This window comes from Diabrotica virgifera, chromosome 7 (genome assembly GCF_917563875.1).
Source record: "Diabrotica virgifera virgifera chromosome 7, PGI_DIABVI_V3a".
In the NCBI taxonomy this organism is placed as follows: Eukaryota; Metazoa; Arthropoda; class Insecta; order Coleoptera; family Chrysomelidae; genus Diabrotica; species Diabrotica virgifera.
Window position 1 is genome coordinate 238,099,773 of NC_065449.1, and position 13,859 is coordinate 238,113,631.

General features: G+C 33.1%; 1 protein-coding gene across 1 annotated transcript in view; it reads right to left on the reverse strand.

The window, feature by feature from the left end:
- Positions 1-10,087, reverse strand: part of LOC114328339 (EF-hand domain-containing family member B-like) — a 56,189-nt gene extending 46,102 nt beyond the window's left edge. The window contains exons 1-3 of the mRNA XM_050656357.1: positions 9,947-10,087; positions 9,707-9,886; positions 1,553-1,733 (exon numbers count right to left, since the gene is read on the reverse strand). Coding sequence (XP_050512314.1) covers positions 1,553-1,733; positions 9,707-9,886; positions 9,947-9,997 — 412 coding nt within the window. The 5' untranslated portion in view covers positions 9,998-10,087. The remainder of the gene's footprint in view (positions 1-1,552; positions 1,734-9,706; positions 9,887-9,946) is intronic.
- Between the last annotated feature and the right edge of the window lie 3,772 nt (positions 10,088-13,859).

Genomic DNA, 13,859 nt, shown 5'->3' on the forward strand with positions numbered 1-13,859 from the left:
CATGGACTAAACAATTCATTGATATTTTATTTTACTTTTAATTGTTAGTATGGTATAGTTAGACCCAAACCCAGACATCCAAAGTGAAAGTTATCCTCCAACACCAAATTGTTCTATATGGTCCACATAATGTTCAGAAAAAGTCACACCATTTTGAGCGTCGGGTTTGGGGGGGAGAGGGGGGAGAAATCTGCAAATTCGTAGTTTTTTAGGTTTTTCGTCAATATTTCTAAAACTAAGCGGTTTAGCATGAACAACCCTCTACACAAAATTGTTCTACATTAAATTTGAAATAAAAAAGGCCCTATGCATAACCCTTCTAAAATGAATGGTTTTAAAGTTACGGAGGTAGTATAGTATAATTGGTCCAAAAAAAGGCCTAACCCAGACATCCAAAGTAAAAGTTTTCCTTCAACACCAAATTGTTCTATATGGTCCACATATTGTTCAGTAAAAAGTTACACCATTTTGAGCGTCCGGTTTGGGGGGAGATGAGGGAGAAGTCGGTAAATTAGTATGTAGTGTTTTTACGTTTTTCGTCAATATTTCTAAAACTATGCTTTATCGTAAGGAATGTTCTATAGAAAAATGTTCTACATAAAATTTAAAACAAAAAAGTCTCTATACATAATTGTTATAAAATCAACGGTTCTAGAGTTACGGAGGGTGAACAGTGGAGGTTTTCGATACTTTTTATATTTACCGATTTCTCCCCCCTCTCCCCCCCCAAAACCCGACTCTCAAAATGGTGTGACTTTTTTTGAACATTACGTGGACCATATAGAGCAATTTGGTGTTGGAGGATAACTTTCACTTTGGAGGTCTGGGTTTTTGGTATAGTTATATCATAAATATTGCCCAAAAAATATAAAAAGTATCGAAAACCTCGACTTTTCACCCTCCATAACTCTGGAACCGTTGATTTTATAACAATTATGTATAGAACATTTTTTGTTTTAAATGTCATGTAGAATATTTTTGTATATAACATTGTTTACGCTAAAGCATAGTTTTAGAAATATTGACGAAAAACGTAAAAAAAACTACTAATTTACCGGCTTCTCTCCCATCTCCCTCCCAAACCGGACGCTCAAAATGGTGTAACTTTTTACTGAACAATATGTGGACCATATAGAACATTTTGGTGTGTGAGGAAAACTTTTACTTTGGATGTTTGGGTTAGGCCTTTTTTGGACCAGTTATACTATACTACCTCCGTAACTTTGGAACCATTCATTTTAGAAAGATTATGCATAGAGCCTTTTTTATTTCAAATTTAATGTAGAACAATTTTGTATAGAAGGTTGTTCATGCTAAACCGCATAGTTTTAGAAATATTGGCGAAAAACTTAAAAAACTACGAATTTACCGATTTCTCCCCCTCTCCCCCCCCAAACCCGACGCTCAAAATGGTGTGACTTTTTTCTGGACATTGTGTGGACCATATAGAACAATTTGGTGTTGAAGTATAACTTTCACTTTGGATGTCTGGGTTATGCCATCTTTTGGATCAACTATAACTATACTATGTAGGATTATAGTTTACTTTTACCTTTAATTGTAGGATTTCCATATGTTACCTCCGTAGGAATTGTTCCCTTAGGCAACCCTGGAACTGAATCCCTCGTCTTTCCAATTTCTTTGTTCCAGAAAGAGTCATATGTGGTCTCTTGCAAGTCTCGTAAAAGTGTCTGATATCTTGTTTCAACTGGTGGATTTAGTAAAGATGAAATCTAAAATATTCAGTGTAATAATAAAACAAAATTCTATGGTAGTAAAATGGTACTTAGGTACCTATATGAGAGGAAATAAGATAACTTTAACATACATACAAAAGTGAAAGAAATAACTCGAATAAGGAATAAGTAGTAGATCAGTACGCTAAATGATATAGAATAAAAAATTAAAAAATGGGTAAAATACATTACCCATTCGATGGTAATTTTACCCCGTAAAATTCGATGGTAATAGGTCCGAAGAAGCTCGACACCAGATGATAGAATAAGATTTGGTAGGGCTAGGCAAGGCACGACAAACTTGATCGAAATCTTAAGGAACAAATATATTGATGGCCAGGATAACAGAATAAATAAATAACGAAAATGGAAGTAATTATCGGAAAGAATAGAAATAAAATTACTAAAACCAAAGATGAAAAAGGATCAGTAGGAGAGTAGGGAACAATATTAAAGACGAAATTATGAAAGTAATTTCAAGCCTACTGTATCGAGTCATACAGAATAAAATAGCAGTCCGGAGAAGATTCAGCAACAGAAACAACAATATTAAGAAATAAAATAACTAAATAATTATAGGTACAGAAGACAAACTGGAGAGATGGAAAGAGTTACATTCAGACACTTTTTGACGACAGTACACTTTGTTCGACACCATCCACAGATTACAGCAAATAAATGAAAATGAAAAAGGTCCAGAAATATCCAAGGAAGAGGTTATTCATGCAGTAAAAACTCAGAAAGACAGAAAAGCCACCGGTCTAGACAATATCACTGTCGAAGTACTTAAATTAATTGCAGACAACGAATGTAAAAGCGTATACTTGATAAAGGTACCTAAATATTATTCAATAAGATATATGACACACGTAAAATACTATATAGGACTGGCTGAAATCAACATTCGTAATATTACCAAAACTATCCAATTCCTCACGATGCGATGATTACCGAATATTAGGTAAGCTTAATGTCTCATTTTCTTAAAATTTTTCTCAGAATCATCCATACACGAATTTACAAGAAGCGCGAGTTCCAGATGAGTGACACTTATTTCGAAGATGTGTATGCATGTTTTATTGATTAGCGAAAACATTTGACTGCGTTAACCATCAAATGATCGAAATTCTAAAAACAACTGGAATTGACGAACAAGACTTGCGAATTATCTCAGAACTATTTTGGCACCAAAGAGCAACAATTGAAATAGAGCACACAACATCCGAAGATATATCTACAAATCCGATGAGGAGTGCGACAGGGTTGCGTCTTATCGCCGCTTTTATTTAATCTGTATTCGGAATCTATAATCAGAGAATTGGACGAGGTCCAAGGTAAATCAAGATTAAAGGAACCAGCATAAACAACCTCAGGTACTCTGATGATACCGTCCTGATAGCAAACAACGCACAAAAACAAAATATAATAAATGCGGTAGCTCGTCATACGGAAATGTTTGGTTTACACCTAAACGTTTCTAAAAAAAATTAGTAATTTCAAAGATAACAATAAACGTACCGGGTGTCCCAAGAATGGCTCTCGGCCATATCTCAGGAACCGTTTATAGTACAGCCTTGAGAAAAAAATATTTATAACAAAAGTTGCCTCGGGAAAAGCCTGGAAATTATTTTCATAATTATAGGTCCACCGCTAGAGGGCGTAATTGAATATCAAAAATTTAAAAATCAAAATTTTACAAAATTTACCTAATGAAAGGGCACTGGAAATCCAATCATCGTATTCTTCATAAAATTCTGCGCATATTTGATTTCACAAGTTTAAGTTTACCTTTGCAAGTAAGAGGTGGGGTGAGTGGGAACATTTTTATGAAAAAAATGGCTGTAAGTCCGGTTCTGCTAAATCGAATTTTGCATACTTGGTCTTGTTGAAAACACCTCTTTTTCGTCAATGTAAGTGTCTTATTTTCGAAATAGCCTAATAAGTAATATGCAAGCTAGGAGACGTTATTTAATTATTTTTAGAAATTTAGTTTTCTTTGGAAAATATTAAATACAAGTATGCATTTTTAATCCTGTATTACAAAATTAGACCAAATTAGCAACATAATACCGAAAACCGCATGTCGATACCTTTTTTGTATCTTGACATATCTTAAGAAATGTGTAAATTTTAAACATAACTGTTACTTTCACCGGTAAACGAGGTTAAGGAAAAGTAGTGTGCTATGGAAAAAACAAATTAACATTTTCCAGATGTAAACGTATATAATTAATTAAAACAACAATAAGACAAACAACACTATAAAATATAACAAAGAAATAAAAGCAACTACTAATTACTTATTCTTAGCGACTGCCTAAATAGTCTAGGCGCCAAATAGAGGTCACCGTGTCATTTTCAATTCTAATGGACAAACTCAACGGTTTCTTATGGATTTTGGGCTGCTGATTACGAATTTCGAGGGGGGATTTCGATCCGAGTGGTCAAAAAATTGTTAAAAACAATTTAATTGTTTATAAATTGTTTATAAGGCTCTGGCTCATAAACTAAAAGAGATAAAAAAATGTTTCAAATAAAATTTGTTCCCTAATAAAAAACGAGGAAACAACCGTTTACTAAACTTAAATCCGACAATTAGAACTCAAGATATTGTAAAATTAGTGCACAATGCAAATTGCAAATTGCAAAATAAGTATTTTTCGAAGCTTAACCGATCGTAACTCGGCTTCTACGCATGCAAATTAGCCTTATAAGGTGTCCTTTTAAAGCTTAATTAAGAGGCTTCCAAACAAAGTTTGTTACATTATTTCATCTTCATTTGTTTTAAAGTTATACCCGTTTAAAGTTATAATTTTCTTAAAAAAATTGTACATTAATTTGTTTATAAAGGTTTCAAGCAAACTTGAGCTATAAACATTTATACTTTAATTAACAATAATGATAAAACAACTCAAAAGGAACAATTTGAGCTTACGAAAATGTTCGTAAGCTTATTTTTGGCTAAGATGTCGATATTTTAATAGCGCGCTATGAGGCGCAAGATTGGCTCACAGTCAAGTAAGTGTGTATTGTTTGACGCTTTATCGATCGTAACTCGGCTTCTACGCACGAAAATGAGCCAATATGTGATATCCATATAAAAATGGATCGAGTTCTTTTGCAGCATCATCATTGCATATAAAACGAGCATTTATGATGTGGCGGCATACACACAATTGACGGGCCTTGATGATGCTGCAAAAGAACTAGATCCACTTTATATGGATATCATATAGATAATTAGCAGTGGCGGCTCGTCAGAGGAGGCAAGGGAGGCTCAGCCTCCCCATAAATTTTTTACACACTATACTGTTTTGTTGATCATGAATCGCGAAAGCAACAATTACTCTCACTATTATACAACGTGTAAATTCCATATTATCACTAATTATCCATACGTACGGAGCATTAGCATTAGAACGCATGATCGCGTCTCAGTTTTATTACATTGTAGGCAGGACCCTGGGTTATCCCGAGATGCACGAACGGAGCCGAGAAGCCCAGCATTCTCCGTTGTTAATGCTCCGTGCAGCGCAGCAGGCGTTTAAGGAGACCCGGTCTCCTAACAGTGGAATCTACGGCGCCATCACACGCTGCTCGGAGATATACCAAGGGAGACAGAGTACCTTCTCAGCTCCGTTGGGTGGTTGGGTGCGTCTCGGGACAACGAATTTTAGGGTCCTGACTAAAAATAATGAAAAATCTAAAAGTGCGAATTTTGTTATGAAATTTGGTATGTGGGGTTATAATAATATTTGGAACAACTTGCTCAAATAACTTTTTTCGATATCACTAACTCAAAGCAAAATATCGGTAATTTATCGTGTTTTTGAATTCGCAGTAGGCCGCGTTTAGAATTTAAAAAATTCAGTTGAGTATCTTAAAAAAGTTGAAGCTTCATTATGTATGGACTGCAAAACTTCAAATCTGTATTTATTTTGATATGCATAGGTATCTATTTACAAATAGATGGAATTGTTAACAAATAAACGACACAAACTTTGGTATTAAACTTTTACTATTAGACTAACTATTTTTAAAATGATGATATCATGAAATTATGAATTAGGATGATATTATGAAATGTAAATAAAAAATAGTCAAAAGATGGGGCCTTAAATTACATTTTTTGGCGCATTTTTTTGCTAGTGCAAATTTGTCTAGATATTTTACAGTTAGGTATAGCCTCCCCTATTGTAAAAATCACGAGCCGCCACTGATAATTAGACTCTTAAGCCTCAAAAAGTTTTAGTTTTACTGCCTACAAGAACAGACTTGTACCACCATGTAACTGTTAAAATTTCGCTAAGAACTTATGCAGATGTAAAAAAGCTGATATTCCCTGTATATCTCTATGCAGATTTGCAGATGCATGAAGAAAATGTTTGTAAAAATAGTATTAATAAATAATATCAACTTACTTTTTAGTTATACTTCTGAAATATTAGTTTTTAATGTTTTTTTCTCATTTAGTGCAAAAAATAGAAGACAATGTAAATAGAATGAAAGGTGATACGAGGTACAGTATGATGATTTAATTATAAGAATTATATGATAACATTTTATTAGGATCTTCAAAAATGAAAAATGAAGATAACGTATGTATACATAGAAATTATAATTTGCATCGAGAAGTTAGCGCGTGAACCTTTACGCGGTGAGCCGATCTTGCGCCTCATAGCGCGCGCCATTATAATATCGACATCTTGGCCAAAAATACACTTATGAACATTTCCATAACCTCAAATTGTTTCTTTTGAGTTTTTCTATCATAATTGTTCATTAAAGTTTATAGCTCAAATTTGCATGAAACCCTTATAAACAAATGAATGTACAATATTTTTAAGAAAATTGTAACTTCAAACGGGTATAACTTTAAAACAAATGAAGATCAAGTAATTTAACAAACTTTGTTTGGAAGCCTGTTAATTAAGCTTTAAAACGACACCTTCTAAGACTTATTTGCATGCGTAGAAGCCGAGTTACGATCGATAAAGCATCGAAAAATACTTATTTTGCAATTTGCAATTTGCATTGTGCACTAATTTTACAATATTTTGAGTTCTAATTGCTAGATTTAAGTTTAGTAAACGGTTTTTTCTTCGTTTTTTATTAAGGAACAAATTTTATTTGAAACATTTTTTTTATATCTTTTAGTTTATGAGCCAGAGCCTTATAAACAATTTATAAACAATTAAATTGTTTATAACAATTTTTTGACCACTCGGATCGAAATCCCCCCTCGAAATTCGTAATCAGCAGCCAAAAATCCATAAGAAACCGTTGAGTTTGTCCATCAGAATTGAATATGACACGGTGACCCCTCTGGCGCCTAGACTAAAATGTTTAAATTGTTTTCCATCATTTTGGATGCAAGCATTTACTCTTTTAAGAGTACATTGAATAGCAACAGATTTAACTGTTTTAGACTTTTATTTATGGCGACGGATTAAAGACCTTTTTTTGCCGCTAGGCCCTCTACTCGAGAAAATATGATCTAGAATCTAGAGAATACGAAACGCCATTCAAAGCATTGCGACAGCAGAAATCGAGACTGCTGTTCAATCTACTCTTGAAAGAGTAAATGCTTGCATCGAAAATGATGGGCAACAATTTGAACATTTAGGTCGTCACTAAGTAAGTATGTAGTTGCTTTTATTTCTTTGTTATATTTTATTGTGTTGTTTGTCTTATTGTTGTTTTAATTAATTATATACGTTTACATCTGGAACATGTTCCTTTGTTTTTTCCATAGCACACTACTTTTCCTTAACTTCGTTTACCGGTGACATTAACAGTTATTTAAAATTTACACGTTTCTTAAAATATCTCGAGATAGAAAAAAGGTATCTACATGAGGTTTTCGGTATTATGTTGCTAATTTAGTCTAATTTTGTAATAAAGGATTAAAAATGCATACTTGTATTTAATATTTTCCAAAGAAAACTAGATTTCAGAAAATAATAAAATAACGCCTACTAGCTGGCATATTACTTATTAGGCTATTTCGAAAATAAGACTCTTACATTGACAAAAAAGAGCTTTTTTCAACAAGACCAAGTACGCAAAATTCGATTTAGCAGAATCGGACTTAAAGCCATTTTTTCATAAGAAGGTTCCCACTCACCCCCACCTCTTATTTGAAAAGTTAGACTTAAACTTGTGAAATCAAGTATGCGCAGAATTTTATGAAGAATATGATGATTTCATTTCCAGTGCCCTTTCATTAGGTAAATTTTGTAAAATTTTGATTATTTAATTTTTGATATTCAATTACGCCCTCTAGCGGTGGACCTACAATTATGAAAATAATTTCCAGGCTTTTCCCGAGGCAACTTTTGTTATAAATATTTTTTTTTCTCAAAGCTGTATTATAAACGGTTCCTGAGATATGGGCGAGAGCCACTCTTATTGGGACACCCGGTACATTTGTATGCCAAGGGAAAAATAATACAGGGTGAGGCAGATAAAGGGCCTATTAGAAATATCTCGAGAACTCAAGGTAAGAAAATTATGAAAATCGGACTACAGGGGTTTTGAGGTGTGAACTATTTAATGAAAATATTTTGGTCTCTTTGCTACTTCCGGTCATACCGGAAGTTGGTTCCAACTTCGTTTTTTAAATGGGACACCCTGTATATTTTTACATTTTTGGATTCTCCTTGGTTTTTTCTTTCTTAAAATATAAGTTTTTGTAATATTATACAGGGCAGGTTAAAAGATAATTACGTTTTTTTATTAATTTCGTAGCAGAATTCACACCCTGTAGAATTGTAGTAGTTTGACATAATAAACTCTGTTTATGTTTAAATGATTCTTAATATAGTCTACTATGTTAAGAATTATTGGTATAGTTAAATTTTTCCTTTTTTGTATACAGGGTTGGTCAAAACTCAAAATGAGTATTTTCTGAGTTTTCTTAAATGGAACACCCTCTATTTTAGTATTGCAATAAAATGTTATTTTAGGATACTTTTTAATTTTTTAAGCAATCCCTATACCTAACTGCTTCAATTTGTGAGTTATTGGTGATTCAAGCCAAACATTAATTGCAACACAAAATACCTGAAATTTTATTAGGTTGGCCGTAGAAATATTCAATCACAAATAATTTTTCGGAAATAAATACATACTAATCGAGACTGATACTTAAAATTGCCAATAATGGTTGAGCTATCAAAATATCTACGTAGTTAAGATTGTTGGTGCGATTAACAATTAAGCACAAATTAAAGCAGTTGGGTATAGGGAATGCTTAAGAAATTAAAAAGTGCCATAAAATACCATTTCAGTAGAATACTAAAATATGGTGTGTTCCATTTAAGAAAACAGAAAATACACATTCCGAGTTTCGACCCACCCTGTATACTAAAATTCAAAATTGAGCGATACTAATAATTGGTAACAATAGTAGACCATATTAAAAATCATTTGAGCATATAAAGGGATTTTGATGTAAAACTACTACAATTCTACAGGGTGTGAATTTTGCTACGAAATTAATAAAAAAACGTAATTATCTTTTAACCTACCCTGTATAATATTACAAAAACTTATATTTTAAAAAAGAAGAAATCAAGGAGAATCCGAAAATGTAAAAATATATAGGGTGTCCTATTTAAAAAAACGAAGTTACAATCAACTTCCGGTATAACCGGAAGTAGCAAAGAGACCAAAATATTTTCATTAAATAGTTCACACCCCAAAACCCCTATATTCCAATTTTCATAATTTTCTTTACTTTAGTTCTCGAGATATTTCTAATAGGCCCTTTATCTGCCTCACCCTATATAACAGGTTCCTAAAAGCTTGCAAACCGAAAATTTAATAAAGATATAGCGATGAAAAGTAAAGAGGGTTTTTAAAACTCAGGACTAACAGCTCGATGGGTATATGGAACTTTTCTGATGATTCTTTCTAGGTCGTAGATAACTCAAATATTATTTCTAAAGAGTTAATAATTTACCAACTTCTCTGTTTTGTCGAATGTAGCTATTTTGCACAAAGTTTGGAGCTTTTAGAGGAGGTTCAAATGCAGCTTCATCATGCCAAATGTTCGCAGTATGTTTCAGAGCATCTATTTTATCTTCGACTGTGTATTGACGTAGAGTATTAGCGACATTATTCGGATCTGTCGTTACCTTTCCAGCCTACAAAAATAAATACAGTGGATTTTATTTCAATACATTTTAAACGGTAGATATAATTACAGGGCAAATTATTGGAGATCTATCTACGAATCTTCCCTTATTCGATCCCATCTATTTGTGTGAAGGAATTTTGAAATTAAACATCAAAAGTTTTCCAAAACTGACAGGACATTATTGTCAGATTCTCCTGCCTGCCAATTGTTAGTGCTGTAATAAGTAAATTAAAAAAAAATTAAGAGCACACAGTAGCGATCAACAGGTAGCAACAAACAGGGCCGGCGATAACGGGCCTGCAAGGGATGCACTGCAGGCGGGCGCCCCTGTTTGGGGGGCGCCAGAATGAGCTTTTTTTCTGCTGGTGTTATGCAAATACTAAAATAGAAAAATTCATTTTTTTTAATGTGGTTTAAATTCGTCATAATACCCTTATCAGTGGTTGTTAGTTTTGCATATCACACCATGTAAAATATACAAAAATATGCAATGCATAGAATTCTTACCATGTAGTAATAATATAATTTATTGGTCAAAGATATTATATTTCAACCAAACAACTTTGCTCTAAATGAGAATGCTTTGTTTATTTTCTTCAAATTTCTTGCAAGTTGTTAAGTTTTGTATCAGCAGTTATGAGAGGAAATGAATGATTTCTAGTTAAATAAACACGATTGTGATACTGTTTTCTTGCCGCCATGCCAGTGTAATTTAAGTATTATGTACTTATTAATAGGTATTAGGTATGGAGTATTAATCCCATAAAAACATAATATTTAAAATATACATTTTACATAAAGTTTAGTTTAGAGATTTTTAGATTTAGATTTAGTATTATTTCATGTGATTATACCTATACTAATACAAAATAGTTTGTCAGTTGTACTTTGCAGTTAAAGAATCTAGTGTTGCATTCAATTAGTATAAAATTATATTTGTTTCACATTACTGCAGAAACATAATCTTGAGGATTCAAAGTTATTGAAGATATTCTTCTTTAGCGGCGAATCGATTGAGGGTAAAATTGTACATTTACCGCGCGCCTGCGCACACTGACAGTATGTAGTTCATTGCTAATCTTTCAAGATAGGTATGTATGTATCTGTAACCGTGCAAATAAGTCATTAAAAGAATATATTAGTGGTTTTAGGGAATGTATTATTTATTATAATTCTTGTGTTTTTGGATTAATAAAATATTATGTAAGCATAACATTTTTACACTATATGTCGCCGTGTTGTATAATTATATCCGAAACTTACATGTTCATTTCTAGTGCCTCGATGGAGTAGTTAGAAATGCGTTAGCACTGAGATTGGAAGGTTGCGGGTTCAATTCCCGGGGCGATTCATATTTTTTTTTATTTTTGGTTGTTTTAATAAAAATTTTTTGAAAGTGGTAGATAAGAAAGTTAGTTTGATTTTTAAATAAAATACAAATAACCTTTTAAGTATATTTACTTCGTTTAAATTACCTATTATATAATAGAAGAATATCTTCTTACGTGCGTACATAGTACACACACATTCTTTTTATTTTTATTTAGTTAAATAAAAATAGATTAAAAAAAAATTATCTGGGGCACGAATCGAAGAAGAAGAGCCGAAAAAGAAGAAATGACAAAAACAATCTTAGTTCTCTTAGCCAATTTCTTAAAAAAATTAAAATGAAGTTATTCTGTCAGATCATGGATCCAATAAAACTGTAACCGAACTTTATTTACCGGGGACATTTGCGGATAGGGGAACACCGACTAAGTCGATGCCTCGCTGCCTGGAACACACATTTTTAGGACACAAGTCCAAAATCAAGTCATTAATATGGAGGATAGCTCTTCTAGCTACCAATAAAATCAGGTGGTTTAACCACATAAAGTAATACAGAGGATGTCCCATTACCCAGGGCATCCAAGGAAACGTTCAGTACAAAGCCTCCTCATTCCCCAGGCAACCAAACGACGTTTTTATAACGTAGATAACGTCATAAAAATTACCAATTGACGTCTTTCTATGACGTAGTACTGACGTTGAAAATCACGTGTATTTGTCTCATCGATTTGACGTCATAATTGTGACGATTTTAAAACGTAATCGTATCTACGTTTTTTTCACGTCGGTAAAATCACGTCTTTAATACTTTCAAAAAGTGACCTCTTTCAGATGTTTCAAAGTAGTATAAAAAATAGGTACATAACATGAAACCTATAGGCCTACGTCCCATGTGTCGAAGATATAAGTACTATCACTTGTTTAAGATCGCTTGTGCGCTAGGCTAAAAGCATCATTAATTCTGCATGATTGTACCAGCCCTCACATTTTAGAATTGTCACTAGTTATATATACCTACTTACTGTGTCAAAACTGAAACAACATTATATATATGAAACTAATAAATAATTTATTAACAAGTTATCCAGCATACTAATATCTTAATTTAACGCTGTCTTAATATCTTCATTTAACGCTTAATTAAAAACAAATAAACATAACCTCAAATAGTTGTCAAGAAGAATATTATATTTATTAAGCGCAACAGGCCTTATCGTTATGTACTGCGATGGGGTGGGGTAGTGTTATAGCTTGGGGGTCAGATAGATACCACTCCAGGTTATTAGTCAGATAGGTAGGTCAGTGACCGGTTTGATCTTCGGAAATGTGGGTCTCAGTGTTTCATTAAAACACACATAATGTCCCCAAGGCTGGGGTTGTACGAGTATCTGCATGGGCGCCCATGCAGGCACGCTGTCAGGGAGGCCATGCCACCCCCTAGCTTTTCGGGTGCTTTAAACTATATATTTATTGTCATCCAAAGTATACAAAATGAAAATGTAATGTGCAACATCTTCACGTCTGGCCCCACCCTAAAAATTTTTATATGGGCGCCCATAAGAATGTGTGTGGGAGGGGGGCGCCTGTGCTAGTTTTGCAGGCGGGCACCTTATACCCTAGCGCCGGCACTGGGGACACAACAAACGCGGTCCAAGATTGCGAAAGTTCTGCGAACTTTCAAAAGTGAGGCAGCAGTGTGTCGGCAATTCGACACTGACAGTGACGTTTATACTATCAAAAACAATAATTTTTACACACAATAGGCGCGAAATGTTGCCAAGTCTTGACGTTCGATTTCTTGTTATAAAAAAATCGATTTTTAGTAGTTCCAATGTGACACAAAATCTAGGCACGGGATAAAAAAAGTTTATTTGAAGAAAGTGTATTTTTTGTCTTTATTAATTGCGGTACAGGCTCATTTTTTCAATATTTTATTTAGTTATAGAGTAATTTCCATATACTAACATATTCCTGAAATTGGGCTCTGTACCTCCATTCTTTATTATATTACGAATATGTGTGCCAAATATCTCGACATAATATATAAAATTAGAGCCGCAATCTTGGAACGCGTTTGTTGCTACCTGTTGATCGCTACTGTTTGCTCTTAATTAAAATCCTTTATAAAAGGTATATAATTTACAAGAATAAAAACCGCTAATCGCCGTAAAAATGAGTGGCGCATACAATATTCCAGCTACAAAAGATCTGATATGAATATTACGTGACGCGAAAATGTATTTTCATTTTGATGAAAAATAAAACTTTAGTTTTATTTTAAACGATTTTTCCATAATTTTTGCTAAATTTGAAGTAAAACGCGCCACAAAAGAGTAACTTTGATACAGTTTGAATTTTGAAACTCTTTTGTGGCGCGTTTACTTCAAATTTAACAAATATTATGGAAAAATCGTTTAAAATAAAACTAAAATTTTATTTTATATCAAAAGGAAAATACATTTTCGCGCCACGTATCTAATATTCATATCAGATCTTTTGTAGCTAGAATATTGTATGCGCCACTCATTTTTACGGCGTTTAGCGGTTTTTTATTCTTCTATCAGGAATTTTTCAAAGTTTTTTATAAATTAAATGTATGAAGTTGAATGCAATTTTTCTCGATTACACGTTAAGCTTTATAAATAGTCGCC